Consider the following 24,678-nt stretch of genomic DNA (forward strand, 5'->3'; position numbering starts at 1 on the left):
TCAACTTTTGAAAACGTCATATCAGTTTTATAATACAGAAAAAAGAAGTGCATAACGATTAACGACTTAACCTCACATTTCGTCAAATTTTAAAATACAAGGTTTAACTACTAGAAAAAAGCCGGTCTCAGAGCAATATTAAACAAAACGCTACTTTACAATAATAAAATATTAAAATTAAATTAATCTAGTTTACATAACGGTTTTGTTTATTAAAATGGTCCGACTCGGTGATATTTTTCCAAATCCTTTTGTAAAAACCACATTTGGGGACATGCATCTACATGACTGGTTCAAAGATTCGTAAGCTTTCTTTACTTTACCTTTAGTACAGTCACAATCATGTTTTGGTGTTATTTCAATAGTTGGGGGATACTATTCTCTCACCCGGCAGACTTTACTCCAGTCTGCACGACTGAATTGGCCACCCTGTTACAAATGAAAGATGAGTTTGCAGAACGAAACTGTAAACTAATAGCTTTGTCCTGTGACACTAAGGAATCACATCTGAAATGGACACAGGACATTAAGCAGTATGCTGGCTTCAATGAGCCAAACTTTCCATATCCCATTATTGCAGATGAAGACAGAAGCATTGCAGTTGATTTAGATATGATTGATCTGGATGAGAAAGATTCTAATGGTGTACCAGTTGCTGCTAGAGCAGTTTTTATAGTTGACTCCCATAAAAAGATGAGATTGTCTATTTTATATCCTGCAACCACTGGCAGAAACTTTAAGTTAGTTCTTTTTGTTTCCAACAAGTGAAATCACAGTGTAATATGTTTGTTTGTAGGGAAATTATTAGGGTGTTGGATTCCCTTCAGCTTTGTGACAAATATAAAGTGGCTACACCAGCAAATTGGCAGGTATGTGATTTTGTTATGGCTTTATAACTCTTCAAAAGGTGTATTTTTTTCAATATTTTCAAAAATGTCTAATGCACTGATCATTTTAGAAAGGAGATGCTGTAATGATACAACCTACAGTTTCAAATGAAGAGTGTAAAACTTTATTTCCTTCAAAAACTGTGGTAACTCTTCCTTCAGGTTTAGAGTATTTGAGGAAGACAACTATTCATGAATAAGATTTTTTTACTTACTGTAAATGTTAGGAGTATTTAATAATATGATATAATGTGCTGCCTTCAGAATTTTTTTTGTTTCAATAAAATCTCTTTAAATTAACTTACTACATATAATATGTGTTGTTACAAAAACCTTTAATATTTAGGTCACCACAAAAACGACAAAAACTTTTTACATAATATTCACGGTTCCGATTCATTGCTCCCTGTGACTGTCGATATATGCATAGTAATCCGCTCTCAGAAATTTGGTTCCAATGGTACAGCATAAGTGTTTCTCAACTTGAGACTGCTTAATAACCAGTTTCTCCGTCTGCAGGGAAACGCACTCCTTAACGTTATACAACGTCAAGGCGCAGTGGAACGAAACCAAAAGTAAATTTCCATTTCAAGAAAAGAAGAATTATTGCTTTCTTTTTGAATCAATATACTCATTGATTTGCGAAACAAAACGTTTTTAGTTGATCAAAAAACACAGTCATTGTCAAAATTGTTTAGTGATTGGAAGTAAAACATAACTTTTTACTGTATATTATGTAGGACGCGAAAGTTTATTAATTAGCCATCATTGCCCACCTTTATTTAACTTACAAAAAAAAACGCAAACAGATGTAATGTAGCAACTTAATATTTATCAGGTCCTTGTGACCAGGTTGCTTAACCATAATTATAGTTCCAGTTTATTTGCCATTCAATTAGAGTAAATCATACCAGTGTTACCAAAAATGCTTAAAAAATTTAACTCTAGTTACTTTTAATGACAAGTCCACATGGTGTAGTATTTGCGTAAATCACAGCACTGTATTATAGTTTCTGGTTGGTCAAGATAAAGATTTTTTTGACAAATCACAAACACAACTTAAACAAAAATTTGTCTTGTCACATGGATATTATCCAAGCCAGTTATTATTGCTGTGTTCTATTTTATCGGTTAATCAACCAATTTTGATAAATACCCCTAATTTGTAGGTGATGATGACATTATAGGTGTCCACAAAACACATCAAATAATAATAATTGTTTTAAAAAGGTCGTTTAAGCTATTGTTATAATAAAGGTTAAAGTTACAAGGCTATTAATTTCATAATGACTGCAACAATTTTCTTTGCTACCTAAACGTATGTGTAGTTGGTTTTAATATTCCAAAATCGTCTGTGCAACGAAATTGCTCAAACTTTGCTATTTTGTTACAGGTATGTCATGGTTAGATGGCCAGTTTAAATTGGATAGGATAATGAAGAAGTGATTGTTGTTTTTTTAATCAGATTGTTTCGTAAAAAGTCCAAATGTGCAGTATTTGCGTCAAAAATTGTTTGTGATTGGGCAAGAAAAAGCAGCCAGTAAATGCTGCACTTGTGTATATTTTAACCACTGAAATTAAGGGAAGTGTGTGATTATATAATTTGAAAAATAGATATACCACAAACTTAAATTGACTGGCTCATTGTCACTTCATAAAACCAGGTAATTACCAAGTGTAAACACTATAGCTCGTTTTCGTAAAAACGTAAATGTTTGAAAGTACTAAAGTTCAGTTCTTTGTAATTTTAATTATTACATTTTGGTAAAGTCCACAAGTATATCGTCGTTTTCCTGTTTGCTAAAAACTATTGGCTGAAAGCAATATTTGCCATTAGGGTCGCACTTCTACAAAGTCAAGTTTTCGCGTTTTGCTACATATTCTAAACTATTATCATTCATTCAGGTGTACTTTTGTGTCAATTGTATTTTTTGCTTAAGCAAACATTCAATTGTAGCATTTATTTAAGCATCAATTAAAGATTGTATAATTATACGTTCAAAAGCTCTACAAAAACAATTTACAAAGGTCTTGTAAATGTTATAATAATAGTAAATGCAAATGTTTGGTAAACATTACCACTATTATTAGACAAGTTTCCGTATTGCTATTGCTGTGTATAAAGCATAATTTGGAATTAGGTATGATATCTTAGTGAGAACCCTTTTCAATTTAACTAACTAGCAAAAATATCATTCTGTTTTGTGGGTGCTTTCCACTTGGTTACATAAAACATTACATATAAGCTAAGAATACGATTGGCCTCAACTGTATTAGCATTTTAGTGACAGCCGTAAAATTTAAGGTAGTTTATTAGCCATAAACTCAACTGCATTATTGTGTGTCATCTGCAACTTGTTTACGACAGTACAATATAAGAATAAGTGCTTCAGCATTCTCAAATATTTGAGTTTCTGGAAGTTGAATAATGCTCTGATTGCATTTAATTTAGTGATGTAATTGTTATTGATTTGGGGAATTGTTTAAGCGCACCCAGGTGGTCCTCCTGAGGACAATTGAAATATCAATAATAATTGAATAATATCGTTAAGAATTTCCTTTCTTTTTAAATTGTTATTCGTCACCAAATACAAAACCGACGATCCTGTTTGTCATGTCAACCACGGCGGAATTGTAATTACAACTCAGATCGCCTTGAAGTTAATAGTAAATAATTAGTCTAACAGCAATTATTTTTCTATGAAAAAACGTCATTTTATACGTTTATGCATTTTGAAACATTCTAAATCTAGTGGACTTAAGAAGGTCTGATAGTTTGCACATTTTGATCACAATAATCGTTTTAAAGCAACTCGTCCTATTATGGTTAATTATGTTTTGATTAGCTATGAAAAAAAATGATTACTACTACCAACTATAAACATCTTTACGGATTAATAATAAAGAGCAAACAGGATCAAACACAAAAGAAATAATTTTTCCACGCTTTAACGTAATTATTATGGACATTTTAAATGATTTTCGCACAAGCTAAATCTCATTAGACATGCCATTTGCCATGACTATAATGCGGTCTGATTAAGTAATCGATAGATTAGAATGGTTGAGAAGGGGGAAAGTAAAAGTTCATTCTGAAGAAACTGTAGTAGTGGGAGAAACATGCAATTGAACAGTAGCACCTTAAAGAAATATTATGTTTTTAGGTAAATTCAGTAAAATGCCCAAAAAAGTTTGTATTTTAGCTTAGATTTCATGTTTTTACTTGTCACAACTCAAAATGTTTCTTTTAGTTCTTTTAATTGTCTTCCTTAAGAAGTCACATTTACCATTTTTGAAGTAGAAATTACTTGTGTGTTCTTTTCTAATTAATTATTTTTAAGTTTTGTATTTTTCATTCGTAGTCTAGTGTAAAATAAAAATTAATACCAATCTCACGTATGTGGGCTTATAAAAGTGCATGTGCAAACAATTAACACGTTTAAACTGTTAATAACAATTTGTGAAGAAAATACCAGGTATTACAATAAACACGTGAGATAAGTTCTGTAGGTTTTGTACAAATTGTCACGTTAAAACATAAGATGATCAGTTTTAGTTTACATAAACAACGCTTTGTATTCGTTTTCAGAAATTTAAATATCCATTTTTTACGTAATAATATTACTTCCTTCATAATGCAAGGTGACATATTTCTCAATGCCGCATCCGAATACTACGATGAGATAACTTTCGGTCATAATACGGCAGCCAATATGCCCCAAAGACATGGGAGAAAGTGGAATTTTCATTACACTTGGATTTTACGTAATTTTTAACCCACTTTCCACAACAGCTTGTAAATACCTGTTCGTTTAACAAGGGAAGGGCATTAAAGTTCAATTGTTCTTGGGGTAATAAGGTGATCATGTCATGTGACGAAGTTTTCATTACCAGGTGCTGAATAGGTTATAGTGGAGATATTAGGTTAGAAATAAAATTTTTGTTCATAAATCTGAATGTGGTAATTATTACCCAAATTGCTTTCGATACTCTCAATAGCAACGGAAACCCAAAACGTGTAATATCACGCTAATTGCTTTTATTAGCAAATATGCTGTGGATAATGCAACTGACCTGAAATTAAGCTTAATTAAATATTTACTTTCTGGTAGACATAGGATTGAATGTCTTATCATTTAAGACCCAATAATTTAGTGCGGCATTCGTTTTCAAGCTCGATGGAGCGAGCAGAGCGTTTTGACGTCACGATAACGTAATTTGGCAAAATCATAATTTAACCAATTGTCAAACTACGCCATTGTGACGTCAAAAAAGCTCTGCTACAAATCAGTTTTTGACGTTTATAAAGGTATAGGCTCTTAATATATAGGATTTTATACAGGGTGGTCCTAAAATGTGTGGAAAAAATGTTACCACAAATTAAGCTTAAATATGACAATCTAACCCAGCTTAAACTAAAAGTGAATGATGTTGGAGATACAGTGTCAAAAGTACAATTTAGTGTTATTTTTTCCGCACTTTTTAGTGACACCCTGTATACAGAGTTAGCCACCCAAACCGTTTATTAAAAGTTTTTATAAATACCGGGTAAATTATTATTATATCTGAAAATGCTTAAAGACGTAAGATTCAGAGATCAAATAGTGAGACATTAGAACCACTCTAACAAAACAAATTTATGTCATACAATAAATAACGCATTCAAATTTGGAAAACATATATTATATTCCTCTTAAAGTGCGACATATTTGACCGATGAAAACCAGTTTGAAAAAAAAGTGTCGAAACAACTTCAAGGAACAGGTTTTTAACCTTAAAATTAACTAGTTTCAATAATCATTAGCTCGAAACGGTGACGTACAAACGGTATAAACGAGACCCGATATTAGTGACAAAAATATAATAATTAATAATATGTATTACATAATTGTAAAAAAGTGTATTCGTGTCGTTTGATGATACCTACAAACCATAATTAAATTTAGTAAAGGAAAAACACTAGTTAATTATTACTATAGCTAGAATAAATGAATTCAATTTACAAATAATGGTTTAGACAAAAAAATGCATTTTTGAACAATGGTTTGGCATTTATACTAAATGTAATTTAGATCTCAAAAATATAATTAATTGGAACAATTCAATTTAGAATTTAAATTTAAATATGGCACAAATGGGCAACTCCGCAAATACATGACAAAACAATAGAATCGTCTACCAAAAAATTTCTTTTTGCTCTAGATATATTTAACTGCAAAAAAAACGTTAGTAAAAACCGCACTTATTTGGTACACCCAGTACACCATATACGAAAAAGTCCCACGTGACGTAGAAAAGGCTAGTTGCCCCGTCTCTTTCTGCTTATAGCGAACTGAACAAAACAAAATATTTATGGACGTATGTCTTATATGAAATTGTTACCAACCAACTGTCATTTACTGAATTACATTCTAATGTCGTTGCAGGTGGATTGCCATATTCACTTTGAAATACAGAATGTTTGTTTTTTAGTTTTAGTGTTTCACCGATTTAGATTAAACCCACCACACTAAAAATATATATATAACAGAACATACCCAAATAATTAGTTGATATAATTCGGTTCTAGCCTTCCAGCTACGATATGGAATTGAAGAGTCTCTAATTACGTCACGGGGATTCGTGCCAGGCACATTTAAACCTTTTATAAGGCGATTTAATATTGAAAAGCTAAGTCTTGCTTTTATAGCAAATTGTAAGGCATAAACTGTATTAAGTTTATGTTTTGAACTTTACATTCCACTGTGGTAGACAAACGTTGTAACGTAAAATGTAAAAAATTAATTTTTCTATTGAAACAGTTTACGATCATCTAAAAATTGTACGCATACCGAACAATTGTAATCTTCTCTATTAGAAAATGGATTAAAAAGTCATGCAAAGCAATGAATAACAAACAAACCATCTAGTAAAAAAATAAAGCAGACTTGTAGACCTTTTAAGAAAATAAACAAAAATATTCGCAACTTTCTGCATTTAAAATTTTTTTCTTGTGTAAATATGACAAGACTGCAAATATTAAGTTACAGTGGCAAGATAGTCAAGGTACTGTTTTAATAAGTTGGTTTGTTTTTAGTAGATATGGAATTTGATGTAAATTAGCATCGTTATTGGTAAGTTATGAAATTTTCGTATTGTTCCAAGGTTTAAGAACTTTTCTGAAAGATGCTCGTGCAAGACCAAGACCAATATAACTTTTCCTTGTTGAAGAGTAATCAACACTTTTGAGACTTACCACATTGATCGTTGATCAACATTTTTGATTTAATGGCGACATTAAAATGCAAGTCTCAAAACGTTTATTACCTAAGTACCTGAACCTTGGCATGTCCAAAGGCCTACAGCAGACTAACCGAGGGTTAAGATTAAGAACCAATAGCGGGGGGGTTTCTGTTTGACCACAGCAAAAAAATTATGGTTGGTTGGTCAGTCAGTGCGTCGATATACCTCTTCGAAGAAAGTCCGCGCCGCCTCGACTTAGTTCGGCCTGACTTAGACTCTGGTTCTCACGAAGTGGTGGTGTGCGTCTAGAAACCATCATCGACTTGCTAAACATCAAGTGTGTGTCTTTTCACTTTTTTGTGTTATTTGTTTTGTTCATCAGAGGATTTTGTCACTGTAAAAGTTGGATTTTCATTAGCAAGGTACGCTTTTTGTTTATTCTCATCTATGTTAGAAAGTTTTGCAGTGTGTTGGATACATTTCGCTTAAAGGAAAAAGTAAACATGTATACGGCATGTGGTGTGTCTTACTCAGAAAGGTGAAACCAAAGGAACAGCCGATATGAAAAGTAAAAGGCTTTGCGAAGCCGATTATTGCGGTTTAAAGCTACTTACATAAGATGGAAAAGTGCGACACGAAACTAGTAGCAATATTTATGAATTTGGTTAATACTTTCGTAAAAAATCCCCTTCACCAAAAAGTCATCTTCTTTATGTTATGTTAAATTTTCAAGTCTATACAAAAACCTTCAAACGTACTGTCACTGTTTGATTCTTGACCTACTTTCAGTAATAACATTAAGAAAGCTTATTTTTGCCAAGGAAACATTCTGTATATCGCTACAATAATACGTAATAACTGAATCAAAGTCAATGACACCATGAACTAAATGCAAATTCACTTTATCCCTAAAAATCCGCAGGTGTATTGTTCACCTGTCTTTGATTACACAAGGTGTGTCCTGTTAATTTTAATATGCAAAAAGTTTGTTTAAATTCCGGTTGTTGCATATCAATGCAACCTTTGTAATTGAATCAGTTTTGGTTGTAATGATTCCTCTTCATATAGTTTGAATCATCATATTTCATGAAACATTGCAACATTTAATATAGTAAACAAAATCAACGTTACACTCATAACCAGTTGACCATCACTAGAAAGTGTGTCAAAAATTAAATATTATTCACGTGCATTTTTTTTACTAGTATTATAACATGTCCCGTCTGTTATTAGAGTTTTTCCTGGAGAATATCCTGAAATAACAGGGTTTTTTGTAAAAAACTGTCTTTAATTAGTTCAGTTTTTTCCTAGACATAACATACAAGGAAATTGATTATTTTTGGTATAGTAAAACATGGAATTGTCATGATCATTGGGTCAAGGCAAACAAAAAAACAGAATGTGTAATTTCCAGTTTTTAGTCAGATTTTAATGATTGACGTATCAATTACAATATTCTCGTAACATTTAATGTATGCGACTTAAAGAAAAGGTGAAACCTACCATTTTTTTGGGTTAAAATTGAAAGTTTTACCAGATTGAATCTTGAAGTTTTCAGTAATTTGCTTCGTTCCAATCAGTGCAAGAAAATCTAATTTCAAAGAAAACTAGTAACCGTAGCAGTACAGTTTCTTAAAATTGCTTAACGATCTAAACTAGGTACTGATTTAGCCTTTCTAGTAATTTTATGTTGCTCATTTCTACATTAGAGAATATTTCTTGAATTTTATTGCTTTGGAGAAGATCTTGATTAGAGTAGTAATGATCTTCAGACCTTCTTTTACCCATCAGATCCAGAATTTTATTTGGAAAGTTTTTTGACCTTTCCTGACATTTCCAGTTTTGAAAACCGTTTGTTGACCCTCCCTTTTAGCAACTGGTTTGTCCATTAGACTCTAGAGTCGTCTTTGCAAATATACAAAATGCAAATTTACGTCAACACCTGAATTCCAGTACCTTTTTCCAACTAGAAAGCTTTGGGCATAATGAAGCGACCGGTTTTCTTCAATGACGTTCACACGATCACCATTTGCCTTGATCCGTTTTCGAATAAAATGAAAAAATTTACCGAATATTCGAAGAATAACCTTTACTTTAGCCAAAAATTCATAATTATCATACGCGTAACCAATTAGTTATTAATAAGAGTTTACCTTACTTTTGTCACGTCAATGAAAGCTACCAAAACGTAGCGGTTTTTGGGGCATTCTAACCGAAATGAACGGGATATTCGTATAAGACTAGTGCAACAGTTACAACGTAAATCTATAGAAAGTGAAATGGTCAGGCTTTCCAATGACGTAACGTTGATCAACAGATGATTTGGTACTTATCGAGAAATTAATTGCAACACTTGGTGGATTCGAGTATGTGGGTCAAATATGCGTAGCTTTTTGTAGGTTTCAGTTACTTATAGTTTTTCAGTGTTTATATTTTGTTAAATTAAAACTTACTTACTCAATTCATATTTTTTACCAACTGAAGAAATCATACAATAGAATTGCGTGCGTAATATGGTGCTAGAATTATTGCGAATTATCTGGGAACGTCGTATTTCTCAAGAAAAATTTTACGGTCTTCTTCACATGTTAAAACCCTGAGTATTCAGTGTATTTCGACAGTTAAATCGTCAGTAAATGTCAGTAGTTAAAATAATTCGCATTGTAATAGTGAAAAATGCGGTTTCTTCATCAGGTAGTTACTGAAAAACACTGTGAAATAGTTATTCCTAAAGCTTCTTCAAATTTTGCAATAAGTTATTGCTCTCAGTTTTGAACTAACGAATATTGTGATATGGATATTAAAATATTCTCAAAGGCAAACTCTACAGTAGATTGTATTCATTTTAAACTAAAAGTATCTTGTTTAATGTGTATACATAAGCAACTGTAAAAGTAACTGAAACTGCATCGTCATTCTTCGAGCGGTCACGATTATCTGTATCATCCGCATATTGATTTCTCTACAACGTGTTTCATTTTTAGTTTCAAATTTTTTACTCATTACCTACACAGTAATTAATTATATAAATTATCATAATACTTGTCAACATAAGTTTGATACATTTTAGGGGATATTTGGGCAGGACATTTCTAGAGACAGTATTATGCAATTAATTTGAATAATTAAACCATTCAAAGCTTTACTACATGTTGTTTTTTAATAATGTATGTAAACTGAGCTTTAAAAATTCAAATTCAAATTGAAACCGACCATGTACGTATAAAACTTCCTCCCTGCCCTCGTTTATCTTTACTATCTTGCATTCTGACAATAGTTGGTGAAAGGCAACATTACAAAGTTTGCATAATATAAGCACCAAATAGGTTTAAAATATAAATTATCTTCAAAAAATGTCTTTTTTCTCATAGTTTGAGTCAGAGCCCATTGCAGTTTTAATTAAGTTTTTATTTTAATAAGCCAGACTTAATCGAGCAGAGTCATTCAGTGAGCTAGTGTAAACTGCAATGATTACTAATGATTTTATTGTTATTCAGAGGTGAACGCAAATCGGGATATTTTTGCAGTTATTAAAGCACAATATAAAGAGTAATATAAGAAAAAGCAAGGACTCTTGGTAATAGACTGGCTGCTTGCATTTTATTATGCATCTTACGTTCCAAAGTCCACTTTTTTTGCTGACAAGATTAGAGTGGGTGAATAATTATTAATTAGACCGGTTATTAATATAATTATATTGGTTATTTAACTGGGATAATTCTCTTTGATTAAACCACTTACGTGTTAATTAAAAAAGATTTGATGCTTATATTAATCAAAACAAAAACAATAGATATTGAGTACATGAAGTTTAAGGGTGGAAATTTGTCGACTGACTGAGGTTTTGCATGATCGCAATACTTTCAAGTTTAATTCCGAACCAAAACACAACGATTTGCTGATTGAGACCGACATTACAGAAAAATTTGCCGCCTCACGCTTTTGTTTTATAGGTCATTAATTTTAGGTTTATCGTTGGGTAATTGGGCAACAAAAGTAAAAGTTGCAGTTCAATGTTTCGTATTCAAAGTAATTCCAATTTCAACTAAACGGGGACAATTTGATGTTCAATAAGTTCCCAAACAGTTTATACTGCACTAGTAATGAAAAAAAAAACGTTAAAAACAAAAATGGATACACTTGTAATGGTTAAATGAGTCAAGTAAATTCAGTTCCAAATTTGTCAAAAATTAGGTTTTTAAAGTACTACTAAGAGTACTTTAGTGACCGGTAATTTAAAAAAATAACAGTGAGCGCCATCTAGCGTCCAGAAAAATTGTGCATTCCGTAAATTCTGGAGCTATTCAATCAAAATGCCCCCATTATATAATTTACTAGCATCTACTCAATCGCAATAAAACCTGTTTTAGCAAAAATTTATTTTTTAATTTATTGGCACTAAAGTAGTCTTGATACTACTTCTATAGTTTAATTTGACGTGTCCACGGTTGCCAATTGATTTTTCCAAGTGACAGTTCCACAGGGTTCAGGGGCCTTTGGTAATATCAAATCACTCCAAGAGGCATCTTCTATAGAGGCAAACAGTTTTGAGAGGGTTCAGGAATTTCTGGCACTTCTAAAAGGCTTTTAAAGGCCTAAAAGGGAGCAGAAGTCTCTAGAAAAACCAAATGAGTTCCATAGAAGCTTTTGGCAATTTTAGTCTTAGTCTTGAGAGGGTTCAGAAATTTCTGGCAGCTCTAAATGACTGCTAAAAGCATCTGGTGGTTTTACAATAGTCCTAAAAAAGTTCAAAGGTCTCTAGCAAAACGAAATGAGTTCAGGCAATTTTAAAATAGTGTTGAGTTAAGTTTTAACATAGTTTAGAGTTTTCTGGTATTTTTAAATGTCTCTTAAAGGCATTTGGTGGTTTTAAAATAATCTTAAAAGTGTTAAAGAATTAACTTTCATTGACTTTGAGCAAAACATTATTTCTCCTACAACTTTCATAATAATTCATTATAATCGTGACTAGAACATAAAACTGCATCATTCTGTAAAATCAGCATATAAGTTATAACATTTTGTGCTAATAATTATTGTTTTCAATAAAAATTATTTTTATTCACTTATATCGATAAAGTTATTAATCGACCTGTTTGTACAATTATAAATTCATTGCCATCAAAGTGAAAAATATTTAGTACATCTTGCAAAATCGACTACAGGTGGGTTTCCAATGACCTTGCTGAATTACTAATGACAACCGACCTAAATCTTCCACTAATTATTTTGAAATTTTTTTTTTTGTGAAAACTGAGGGTCAAAATATCAATAAACCACACCCGGGATGTTCAACGTCACTGTCATATTACATAACTAAAACAAAAAATTCCTAGCGGAGGGGTCACAAAGTGACCCATGATAAAAAAAAAGAGAGTAACAAACAAGGTAATTATCCAAATTGCTCGTCCATTTTGATCCATTTACTTAATAAATGATCATCATCACGTACAAACAGGTACATAGAAAATTAATTAAGGTGTCTTGTATGATAATTACCTCACGAATTATTTTTTTGGTGTTCGAGTTTAATGGAACTAGTACGCGTTAGTACCATTCGTGCGATACCAATGTCCGGGCCTATTGTGGCGTCGTACTGATCGAAACGGGTTGAATTGGGGGATGTGGGTGTTTATTATTCAGTTGGTGTATCGAATTTTTGGTTTGAGACTAACGGCAACGGAAATGTAAGTCAAGATTTTGGTCAAAATAGGTTTTCATATCCTACACCCCTCTAGTGGAAATATAACTTATAAAATTGTAGTTTTGAGGAAATCTACTTTAAAGATTCAAATTCAAAAGGAAAATAGATCATGTCAGAAAAATTATATTTAACTATAACTTTATTTGAAAAAAAAAGTGAATAAAATTGACAATGATGTCACTTTGCAGAGAAGCTTCTGGCAATTTAAAACAACTCTGGGAAGATTTAAGACACTTGGAGAAGCCTATGACACTTTTTAGAAGGTTCTCAATAGCATTTAGAGATCTACGAAACTTTCAAAATGGTCCTAAAGACCTTTGACAATTTAAAGCAACTTTGGAAAGGTTCAAGACAGTTGGAGAGGGCACTAGAACTTTTTAAAAGATTTTCAATAGCTTTTAAAGGTCTATGAAACTTTCAAAATGTTCCTAGAGGCCTCTGGTAATTTAAAACAACTTTTGGAAAATTTAAGACACTTGTAGAGGCCTCTGGCACTTTTTAGAAGGCTCTCAATAGCATTTAGAAGTCTATGGAACTTTCAAAATGGTCCTAGAGGTCTCTAGCATTTTAAAATAGTTTTGGAAAAGTTTAAGATACCTCTAGAGGTCTATGAAACTATCAAAATGGACTTAGAGGCCTTTGGCATTTTGAAAGAACTCTTGGAAAATTTAAGACATTTGTAGAGGCATCTGGCACTTTTTAGAAGTCTACGGAACTTTCAAAATGGTTCTAGAGGCCTTTGGCATTTTAAAACAACTCTTGGAACATTTAAGACACTTGTAGAGGCCTCTGTCACTTTTTAGAAGGCTCTCAATAGCATTTAGAAGTCTATGGAACTTTCAAAATGGTCCTATAGGCCTCTGGCATTTTAAAACAGTTACGGAAAAGTTTAAGATACCTGTAGAGATCTAGAACTTTTTAAAAGACTTTCAATAGCATTTAAAGATCTATGGAACTTTTAATATGATTCTAGAGGCCTTTGGCAATTTAAACAGTTCTGGGAAAGTTTAAGACACTTTTAGAGGTCTCTGGAACTTTTTAGAAATTTCTCAATAGCATTTAGAGGTCTAATCATTTTGGTTGCTTTTACTATCTGTTGTATGTTGTATTTGTTGCACTAAGTGGCTATTCCTCTTCATTTATTTCAATTATTTAAGTACTTGAAAAGCAGTTTTGGGCACAAACCTTGCTTATACGAGTAAATGACTAGTACATTTGTAATATAATTCAACAATCTTATTATTCCGCAAACCATTTTGCTTGCCATTTTCCGCAAAACAGAACATTTGAAACGTTTATGTTCCATTTTGCATGTTTGCGTGCTTAAGCTGCTAAGTCATTCAAACCAACTTGGAGGGTAATTTAGAGACTGTACTGGCAGCAAATTGCTAAGCAAATAGAAATCCATTAACAAAATCATATTTGTCAAGTAATAACAGCGTTATATTTTATGAAACCACAAACTACCGGACTATTATAGTTTCACAATGTACTAAGATTCCTTAAAGTGACTAATACTATACTGGGACTCTGTGTATAGTTCCAACATGAATGTGAGTGTTAATATGTAAGGCACATTTGTGGTCAAGGTGATATTGGCCATTTCTACTGTCTTACTCAGTGTTGTATTTTAATTCAAGTTTATATAGACCCACATCAAGATGCTAATCATATGTGTACGCATGCTGACCACCATAAACCACATTTTTTGTTTAAGTTTGCAGAAAAAGCCGGTACTTAACCATGTAGCTAAACCAGCAAGTGACAAATATTAAACTTGTCTTATGCTAAGTCTACATGTGTAAATCTTAGTTTTCAGCTTGCTGCTTTTTGATCATGTTGCTAACTCCACATGTGCAGGAAGTTTTGTTGTTGATGTAGAACATGACACTGCTGTTATATAAAGAAAATAGAATATCCATGGTGTAATAACAAACATTACAAGATCGTATCTATTTAATTCCGCGGTCAGTGAACGATATTCCACTCCAATTACTTCAGCAAAGCAAGGCTGTTCTTCAAAATGTGGGTGCTAGAAGACTTAAAAACCACGCGTCCTTGTCTGCTTTCACTTTTCTGATAAACGTTTTTCTTCATCTGTCCTCTTCCTATATCATTTCACATTATTATTACGACGCATTTCAATTGTTTAAACAACAATAACGAAATCAGAAACGTTATGTGTGTATGAATTGAATGATACACACCAGGTAAATAATATTAATATAGAAGCCACTTTATTAATGTTTCTTTAAGAGAAAGTTGCATTCTTGTCTAATAAGTAAGCTAACTGTGCAACCTGTAACAATATTTTTGTAATAATGGTTACAGCTATACCGTGAATGGTAAAGGTGTACCTATCGATTTAGTAGCTGGGGTGAGTGTTTAAGTATCGTTTTGACGTTTAATAATGCATTCATTCTAAGGGTCAACAAACTACAAGATTACTTATTAACAAAGCTTTAGGTCTCACGGATTATCATCAATTTATGGATTTTTTTGCAGTTTGTTCATAGAGCTTGAAAGGGAAGCAGTAATGATTCTATCACTAAAAACCCACTCAAATAAAACATTACCTCTAAACAACCTCAATAGAACTAAATCAAGGTTATAACTGCATTTCTTAAAACCTTCAAATATCATTTTTCTTTCAGTGGGAACAGCGTTATGGGGGAGAGAGTGGAACCGACGGTTCCAGGTCCGGACTTGGTGGGGGTAAACGTGGAGAGGCCTCCAGCGACGCACCAAAACTCCGCAGCATGGAATAGGCGACAGCAGGCTGTATGCGTTCGACACGCATTCAAACATTACGGTTCCAACAAGAACCCGAACCATGTTTTGAGTGACTTGAACATGACAGTCGCCAAAGGAACCATGTAAGTTTGCTCACCATGTTGCAAAAAAAAAAATTAAGTCATACAAGAAACCAACACAAATTTGTTACATAAAAGTGACAGACTCGGGTAATAATATAATAAACAGGATGTGTGTGTGCGAAATTGTGTAACTGTTACATAGCTTTTTAGGTCACAGTGTATATAATACCAGGATGCTTAGTAAAGAAGCAATAATAACATTGCGCGTAACTGGTAATTAAAAAATCATACAAATTGTTTGGTTTGTAAGTAAATGTTTCACTTTTTGCAAAAAAATTCTTTCTTATTAGCATTGATTGATGAAAGTATTGAGGGAATCAGACTAATAATCAACTGTTTTAAGAACAATATCAAGTCTCCTGAATTTGAAGATCAGAAAAAAATACAGACAACCGCAACGGTTATGGTTAATGGCTATACTGAGGGTTTCAAGGTTTACCAACCCAGAAACAATGGTGAAACCAGGGTTAAGATCGGCTGACCACTTTGATTCGGTCACAATTCAACAAAGCCATATTAATATTACATTTATTTAAACAATTTTTTACTAATCTTTACAGATATGGTTTACTAGGAGCGTCTGGATGCGGTAAAACTACATTACTATCTTGTATAGTAGGACGTAGACGACTAAACTCAGGAGAAATCTGGGTGTTGGGTGGCAAACCAGGTACACGAGGTTCTGGAGTACCAGGCAAACGAGTCGGTTACATGCCCCAGGAAATAGCACTCTACGGTGAATTCACCATCAAAGAAACGATGCTCTACTTTGGCTGGATCTTCGGAATGAAAACTCCAGAAATCAGGGACAGATTGCAGTTTTTGCTGAATCTTTTAGATTTGCCTGGCCAGAACAGATTAGTAAAAAATCTCAGGTGAGTTTTTGCCAAAATCCTGAGCTTTTGCCTCAATTGTTGACCATTACAGTGGAGGACAGCAACGAAGAGTGTCATTCGCTGTAGCTTTGATGCACGATCCAGAATTGTTGATTTTGGACGAGCCCACAGTTGGTGTGGATCCTTTGTTGAGAAAAAGTATTTGGGAACACCTGGTGAAAATTACTAAAGATGGAAATAAGACTGTGATTATTACTACGCACTATATTGAAGAAGCTAGACAGGCTCATGCTGTAAGTACCCTAATTATTTACTAGGCGTGTAGGAGCAATTTCTGTGGATCATTTTGTATTCAGATCATACGACAGGTATAATCCTTTAATAGGTCTGGCTGTTTAATTAAACATGACCTTCAAAGTAATGTTCTAATGAATTAACTTTGCGTCAGTTAGTTGCTCGTTAGATAGAGGAAATTTTGGGAATTGGACGTCATAATAAAATAACATCGACATTAGGTTGAAAATTAATATTATAGCCATAATGTTTCCAAGTACAGTTTAATTCTACTAGTTTTGAATTTATTATTATTATCATAGATTGGTCTGATGAGAAGTGGTAAACTATTAGCTGAAGAAGCACCCGCTGTCCTGTTATCCATGTACCACTGCGCTACCCTGGAGGAAGTATTCCTAAAACTGTCTAGGAAGCAAGTACAAGTAGGTGGAGGAGGCGAAGGTGGTGAAGGTGGTAAAACCGTGGTTCAAACCGACAATAATATAACGAACAACATCAGTTTGGCCACTCTCAACTGGGGTAAAAAGGAACCGATTTATGTGAGCGAAGAAAGTGGTGTCGTTGGATTGAATTTTCATCAAAGCAAAGAGGTTTTGGTGCAGGATACAAATGGACACGTTGATGTGAGTAGATTTTAATAATGTTGTTGATTTCAAATTAAAAATTGTGATTTTGTTTTAACTCATAATTAAAAAACGGCTATTAATTTTGTAGTAATTAAAAACTTAAAGGTGCTAAAAATTTCTCAGTTTGCAAAACACTAATCAATTCATACATACAAGATAGATCACTTTAAAAGGTGGTTTGACGTAAATAATTGCACATTCATATTTATTATACAGTGCCAAACTTTGATACTAAAATATTTAGGTTTTTATTATTTCGGCAGGAACTAAAGATAAATAGTAGCTTCTTTGCTTGTAGTTAACCTGGAATGCTCCTCCAATGGGATTCTAGATGTAATTAATATAATATAGTTTGATCGGTTATTGTCCTGTACCAGGTATTCTTTCTTGGCTTACTTAACTGATTTTGGTATTAAAAAAATTATTTCTAGTAACCCACGAAGTAAAATAATGACGAGAAATCTGTTATTTTAATTTAATAACGTCTAAAGTTGCCAAAGCTTTGTATTAACTGGTCAAGAAACGAACCTAATAACCCACATACTATTCTACAGGATGCTATAGAATATATTACCCCAAGTTACCGGGTATGTAGGAAAGGCAGAAATGAGCAGAAAATGTTCTGTTGGAGCTGCACTTTTTGAGATACAATAAATTATCTGGTTCCCATTCTCCAGACTTGTTTTGGAGTTTTTGTATTTGATTCACCAGATCTTTTTTTGATTATTGTCCATTTCTACTGTTAGCAGCTTTTTTATTGTTGATTTCCTTGCTACACTTCAGCTCCATAACGTTATACTTTGTATGATGATACTGTAAATAAGGCTTTTTCTGTTTCTGGTAATGTTCTTTGATCATAATACTGAGTTTAGTGAGTTTATCGTTTTTTTTTTCCTTTATTTATTCGTTCTTTTATTTCACTTTCGCTCATCCTGTTATTTACAACTTTCACACCCAAGAAGACTGCATAGCCCTTGATTTTTATGTCATTTTCTGGATTTAGGTCTTCCACTGCTTCTCCAAGACACACTTTATTAATTAGTTTAGTGGCGGAGAACTTTTTTTCAGGTAATTTCTAAGGATAGGATAGGAGATAGCTTTTTTTGTATAGAAAAATAGTGTAACGCGACTTTGTTATATTTAAACATGAAAGAATTCACCAAGTTAGACAGTTAAAGTCGAGTCATACAATTTGTTTTTACTAGTTACTAATCAACATCTGGTATCTCAAATACTAAAGCTCTGACGACATTAATTATAAGATATTTTCTGCTCAATTTTAATTTCCTACTTGGCCTATAAGTTTGTAACACCTATTCTGAAACACCCTGTATCATCAAAATAGTCAACCTGTTGGATGTACCATATCTGGTCTGGTGGGATTTCTTTCTAGTTTTATCTATAGTTCTTCATAAATCAACCAAAAAGCATATAACTGCTAAACGTACTTACGTTCCCAACAAATTCAGGTTCTCAGACAGAATTTTCAATTCCACTATTTGTTTCTTTACTTAAAACAGTCAGTCAATCTAGTAACTAAATTATTACAGTTTGTTGGCAAAGCATCATCAGCAAAACACGGTTTACAAGAAGCGTGCGAAGACTGTAGCAACTGTAGCGAATGGACAACCACCGGAAAAATCAAAGCTCTTCTCCAAAAGAATTTCCTGCGAATGTGGCGAAACGTAGGGGTGATGCTGTTCATTTTTGCTCTGCCCGTAATGCAGGTGATCCTGTTCTGTCTGGCCATCGGCGGTGATCCGACTGGCCTCAAACTTGCCATTGTAAATAGTGAAACCCAATACATAAATCAGACTTATCAAGAGTGTGCCTTTGAGGAGGGTTGTAAGTTTAGCAATTTAAGTTGTCGATATCTGCACGCGATCAATGCCAGCACAATAACTAAGGTGAGTTTAGGTTTTGGTTGAAAATGATTATAAACTAAACTGTTTACTATGTTTTAGACGTATTATCCGGATAAAGAGTCTGCCAGAGATGCGGTAAGAAGAGGGGAGGCATGGGGAGCGTTATACTTTTCTGACAACTTTACGGATGCTTTGGTAGCCAGGATAGCTTTAGGGAAAGACAGTGATGAAGAAACCTTAGACCAGAGTGAAATTACCGTGTGGCTGGATATGTCCAGTAAGTTATTTCTCAGTTCTTCTTGAGTGATTTTTTTTTAATAAAACACTGGATTTGTAGATCAACAAATTGCAATTATTTTGCAACGGGACTTGCAACTAACTTACCAAAATTTTACGAAAGATTTATTACGAGACTGCGATCAAAACGAAGCCTTGGCTGAAATTCCTATATCATTCAAAAAACCCATTTACGGATCCGAACAACCGTCTTTCACGAACTTTGTGGCACCTGGTGTAATTTTAACGTAAGTTTAGGATTACTTTAATTGAATAATGTAATTCAGTTACTTTCAAGTAATTTTCCTTGATAGTATTCAGCAAAAAGTAGTAGTCCATATGCCTACAGTGGAGTAGTGAGTGTAAGTGAAAGCAAATCACTTATATTCAGCAAAAGTTTATAGGGAAAAATTGTAGCTAGTTTAATTCTCTACCAAGGGGGATTTTGCTTAAGAAGGGGTTATAAGGGCAAAGTGTCCTAAATGTCTACTTACAGAATCAATCCCTCTATAAATTTTTGGGTGAATTGTATCTACAAATATATGTATAACACAATTTACCTTTACCATATTAATCTATAATGTTATTAGTTAAAATATGTTTTTTCGATCCCAAATGATATGTTATTTTTTAATTTTTTACTGCATATTAGAATAAAGTTTTTTTGCTGTATTAATAATTTCCTTTTCAGGATTGTATTCTTCTTGGCAGTTGCTTTAACCTCGTCTGCCCTTATTATAGAACGAATGGAAGGTTTGTTGGACAGATCTTGGGTGGCAGGTATGTTATTTTTAATTCTTTGCTACAGCTTTCAATTAAAAAAAAAAAATTAGGTGTAACACCAGGAGAAGTCCTCTTTTCGCACGTAGTGACTCAATTCGTAGTGATGTGTGGACAAACAACTTTAGTGTTGATCTTCATGATTCTCGTCTTTGGAGTGGAATGCAAGGGTAACATCATCATGGTGGTCGTGCTAACAATTCTGCAAGGACTCTGCGGAATGTGTTTCGGATTTGTTATATCCGCAATTTGTGAGCTCGAAAGAAACGCGATTCAGTTAGCATTGGGTAGCTTTTATCCCACATTGCTGCTCAGCGGTGTTATATGGCCCATCGAAGGAATGCCGCTGGTTCTGAGGTACATTTCCACCTTTCTTCCTTTAACGTTAGCGACGACATCACTTCGAGCAATGATGACCAGAGGTTGGTCGTTGGTGGAACCTGATGTTTACTTCGGTTTCATTTCAACGGGAGTGTGGATTGTTTTATTTTTAACAATAAGTTTGGTGGCACTTAAAATCAAACGTGGTTGAGGACGCTCGTTGTAAATCTGTGTTTTAGCTAATATCTGTTTTGTTTTGTGTTCTATCCTTAACTCAAGTTTGGTTATTTTCAAGCAAAGCAAAACTAAAAGTTATCAGTTGATTCAATTTAAGCACACCATATTAGGTTCCCCAAAGTAATAAATATTATTTTTTGTTATTTATATCTTGACTTGCCTATTTTGTAGCATGTAAGTTGTATAGATTCGTAGCATAGTCATGTTTGTACAACCTAAGAAAATTCATAATTTTCTAGTTTTAGGTGTGTAAACGAACCTTTTTAATTGACTCATACATGATAGAATGGTCTGCAAATCCACCAAATTCTGACAGATTAAGAATATGTTTTAAACCATTTTTGTTACAAGTACTTAATAAGGCGCATGCTCAAAATGTTAATTATATTTTTATAGAATAGTTATAGTTGTGGTTTTGTGATGTACGTTTTTTTGTTCTATAAGTAAAAAATAAATTAATTATTAATAAACTATGTGTTTGTTGTAACTGAAGTTAATAAGCCTTTTTGAGGTCTTCGTTTTTTTTTAGTCAATGAAAATTAGAGTAATTTGGATGTTAGATATAAATAGGTTGATAGACACTCTTATACAGGGTGTTTCAGGCTTTATTTTCAGACTTTCTGTGATTAGAAATATCCATTTTAACGTGTATAAATTTAAATGATTTAGTTTTCGCAAAAACACTATAATTCCCGTATGTTTATATTTTTTAAGGGTGGTTTTTTATGTGAATTGGATTTAAACAGGGTAATCCAAAATTGGGTACTTCAAATATTTTTGTTTTTTAATGGTAACTGTTTTTTTTATTCCACATTTCAGTTTTACGAACAAATGTAAACATATTTAATGCAACATATACTTCATACCATTATTCAGCCATTTCTAAATAAATGTCAAAAACATCTTTTTCAAAATTTTACCATCAATTTTCATTATAAAAAATTGATTTATCAACCCCTTTTGAACGTTTCAAATCAGTTCTGAGTGGTTATTAATCTGACTTCTTGGTGAATTTTTGTTTTCAAAATATCAATATAATTTGTAGAATCCAAATATGGTATAAAAAACGGTGTTGCCATTTAGTTAGTTAGTATTAAGTTAGTCCTTACGTATACCTACAGGGTGGTCCGTCGCGTAATGATCATAATTCGGAAAATTTGGTTTGAGTATATGGAAGTCGATGGGGGTAATTTATCTGAAACATTTTCACTTACGGTTACCGGAATTAGATGACACCTTGGGATTTTTTGTCTTGTATGACTTCTTAAGGAAGCCCTCAAGGGTAAAAACAGCTTAATACAATCTTGTAGAGAGGAGTCACTTTTTTCAGTTTTGGGCACTACCACTTTTTGCCTTGTAACTAGTTAGGGACACCCTTAAGGGCAAAAACACCGTAATTCAGTCTTGTACAGAATGAAATTTCGTACAACTTTCAATATTTACACTTTTTTATAGTTTCGAGACTTATACCTATTTGTATCCGTTTGTGAGATATTCACCATTTTATGTAAAATTTGCAATACTTAAAACAAATGTAATTTTCGCATATTACAAAAAGCGACATCCTGTATAGTCTGAAATGACGCCTTTTTCCTTCACCTTTTCTAGAGTAATTACATATTTACATAAATCGATTAATATAATGTTTATCAATTATTATTAAATGTGATAACGTTTGCTGCTTTGTCTCGTTAACTGCGGTAACGTACTTTAACCCATCGACCTTCGTATTGCACTTCCCACTCAACTAATCACCCATTAAACTCAAGTAGAACGCGAAAACCAGCCGTGTTTATACTGTTTACAGTAAGTTTCCGTAAGTTTCAACATGAACATTATCGATGATCAGGCCAAAAAGTACGCTGCCGAGAATCTGAACGAAACTGACGAAAATCGGAAAGTTTGTGTGAAACAGTTAAAGTTGTGGCTTGAAAATGAGGTACCTTGGCTTAATGGACGTACAGAAGACCGGTACCTGCTTCCGTTTTTGCGAGGTTGCAAATTCAACTTGGAGAAAACCAAACTGAAATTGGTGAATTATTACACCATGAAACGAGATCGGCTTGAGTGGTTTGCGCAACGAAATCCTCTACTGCCAGTAATCCAAGAACTGATCAAACGTGGAGTGTTTTTACCTTTGAAGCAATATCATGACAATAAGTTGGTGGTTATAATTCGAACGGCGGCACACGACCCAAAATTACACACTTGGGATGACGTATTCAAAGCAGGAAAAATGGTGTTGGATGTGGCCTGTTTGGAAAATGAGCTGGTTCAAATCTACGGGGTGATAGCAATCTTTGACATGACCGGGATATCATTCGCCCACTACAAAACCATGACCCCAGGACTTATAAAAAAATCAGTGTTTGCTTGGCAGAACTACCACGTCCGACCTAAACAACTAGAGTTTATTAACTCACCAACTTATATTACTGTAGCGCTGAATATATTTAAGAGTTTTATGAGTGAAAAAATGAGAAATAGAGTTAGAGTGCATTTTGGAGGGGTCACTAAAGCCCAAAACATTGTAGGGACACATATTTTACCTCCAGAGTATGGAGGTCAAGGGGATAACTTTGAATCACTAGGGAATTACTGGTTTAAGAAAGTGTTGGATTATAAGGATTGGTTTATACAAGACGAGAAATACAAAGCAGCTGCCAAATAGTTTTTACCTGTTTCCTCCTTAAACTTGTATTAAGTTTTGTTTTACCAACAAATTTTGCCACTTTTGTGGTAAAGAAACTTTTTAATTGTCCTTTGTTTCTGGACATTTGGTGAATGAATTGTAGCGTTTGAAAACGAAGAACTTTTGTTACAGTTTATTAATTTAAACCCCATTTGCACCGTCGTATAACCGAGTTTAAGTGGAAATAAGTTTTGAATGTGACAGAACAAGTGTATAAAGTCACAGTCTGAACTACGTTTAACTTAAACTTGGTAGTTAAGTACGACGGTGCAATATTCCATTAGACAGATAAATAAATTAAATTTGAGTTTCTTTGTAAGCAAAGAAAAAAAGTTCTCTGCGAAAAATATACAGGGTGTTCCACGATAAATTTGTCATATTTTAAAAATAACTCATGCTTGCTACTATAAAATATTGAAAACTATGGTCCAAAGTTGTTTTGTTACAGTCCTATACAGGGTGTTACTTTTAATAAACAAATTAACATGAAATCATTGACAGGAATTTCAAAAATGTCCTACTGTTCTTATCACGAAATTTTAAATTTTACATTTTGAACCAATCAGAATTCGACATTTAAACTATTATTCCGCGGACAGTGTTTAATATGTTATTATTATATTTATTGTAGCCCTTGCCTTAAGTTATAACCTACAATTATAACTGTGATTACTATCTTGACAATTACTCAATATGACATTTTATTGCCGTTATTTTATGCGGGTGACTCCGACGTCACAGTGAGCGGTATCTCTACAGAAGACTATACAGACAAAATCTGAACTAAGAAATTATAAGAACTAGATTTATTGAAAAAATAAACATAGTCGAACTCGAGGCTGCCGAACCGCCTCGACATAAACCATATAGACCCAAAACGACCCATTAACGGGTCCCAGCAAGCAAAAATATACAAACAACACCCTGTACACAGATTGTTTAGGATTATCCATCCAACGTTGCCTATTCTACATAAACTCCCATTGGATGACTGATTAGTTCTTTGTGTTTTACCGAATTTTGATAGTTTTAGCAGTGTTTAAGATGGGTGTGTTAAAGTTT

The 24,678-nt window shown here is 33.2% G+C and overlaps 3 protein-coding genes across 5 annotated transcripts; all 3 read left to right on the top strand.

The window, feature by feature from the left end:
* Positions 1-62: 62 nt before the first annotated feature.
* Positions 63-2,310, top strand: LOC145732996 (peroxiredoxin-6-like). Of its 2 annotated transcripts, none has more exons than XM_081985579.1 (4): positions 63-303; positions 366-740; positions 797-869; positions 2,281-2,310. In XM_081985579.1, exons 1-4 carry the CDS (start codon positions 218-220, stop codon positions 2,293-2,295), a joined length of 549 nt encoding a protein of 182 aa, XP_081841705.1. In that variant the 5' UTR covers positions 63-217; the 3' UTR covers positions 2,296-2,310. The 2 variants fall into 2 exon arrangements, with proteins under 2 accessions (XP_081841705.1, XP_081841704.1); XM_081985578.1 differs by lacking the exon at positions 2,281-2,310 and adding an exon at positions 959-1,187.
* A 5,007-nt stretch (positions 2,311-7,317) lies between these two features.
* LOC145732914 (ABC transporter G family member 20-like) lies at positions 7,318-21,394 on the top strand. Of its 2 annotated transcripts, none has more exons than XM_081985463.1 (10): positions 7,318-7,531; positions 15,468-15,689; positions 16,250-16,564; positions 16,617-16,818; positions 17,122-17,442; positions 18,996-19,352; positions 19,410-19,587; positions 19,648-19,834; positions 20,278-20,366; positions 20,420-21,394. In XM_081985463.1, exons 2-10 carry the CDS (start codon positions 15,481-15,483, stop codon positions 20,896-20,898), a joined length of 2,337 nt encoding a protein of 778 aa, XP_081841589.1. In that variant the 5' UTR covers positions 7,318-7,531; positions 15,468-15,480; the 3' UTR covers positions 20,899-21,394. The 2 variants fall into 2 exon arrangements, with proteins under 2 accessions (XP_081841589.1, XP_081841588.1); XM_081985462.1 differs by lacking the exon at positions 7,318-7,531 and adding an exon at positions 12,638-12,796.
* A 1,247-nt stretch (positions 21,395-22,641) lies between these two features.
* On the top strand, positions 22,642-24,040 carry pinta (prolonged depolarization afterpotential (PDA) is not apparent). Its single transcript, XM_081985469.1, has one exon. The coding sequence runs from the start codon at positions 22,753-22,755 to the stop codon at positions 23,593-23,595; it is 843 nt and encodes a 280-aa protein (XP_081841595.1). The 5' UTR covers positions 22,642-22,752; the 3' UTR covers positions 23,596-24,040.
* Positions 24,041-24,678: the final 638 nt, after the last annotated feature.

This window comes from Ips typographus, linkage group LG8 (genome assembly GCF_016097725.1).
Source record: "Ips typographus isolate SLU linkage group LG8, UJ_Ityp_2.0, whole genome shotgun sequence".
Classification (NCBI taxonomy): Eukaryota; Metazoa; Arthropoda; class Insecta; order Coleoptera; family Curculionidae; genus Ips; species Ips typographus.

What these genes read in the sequence shown, in the direction of transcription:
- LOC145732996 (XM_081985578.1), top strand. Translation starts at nt 218, where the DNA reads ATGGTCCGACTCGGTGATATTTTTCCAAATCCTTTTGTAAAAACCACA. An exon ending in CATGACTGGTTCAAAGATTC is followed by an intron (nt 304 to 365) that starts GTAAGCTTTCTT and finishes TTATTTCAATAG; the next exon opens with TTGGGGGATACTATTCTCTC. An exon ending in CTACACCAGCAAATTGGCAG is followed by an intron (nt 870 to 958) that starts GTATGTGATTTT and finishes TGATCATTTTAG; the next exon opens with AAAGGAGATGCTGTAATGAT.
- LOC145732914 (XM_081985462.1), top strand. Translation starts at nt 12,732, where the DNA reads ATGTGGGTGTTTATTATTCAGTTGGTGTATCGAATTTTTGGTTTGAGA. An exon ending in AGATTAGTAAAAAATCTCAG is followed by an intron (nt 16,565 to 16,616) that starts GTGAGTTTTTGC and finishes TGACCATTACAG; the next exon opens with TGGAGGACAGCAACGAAGAG. An exon ending in CGTGTGGCTGGATATGTCCA is followed by an intron (nt 19,588 to 19,647) that starts GTAAGTTATTTC and finishes CTGGATTTGTAG; the next exon opens with ATCAACAAATTGCAATTATT.
- pinta (XM_081985469.1), top strand. Translation starts at nt 22,753, where the DNA reads ATGAACATTATCGATGATCAGGCCAAAAAGTACGCTGCCGAGAATCTG.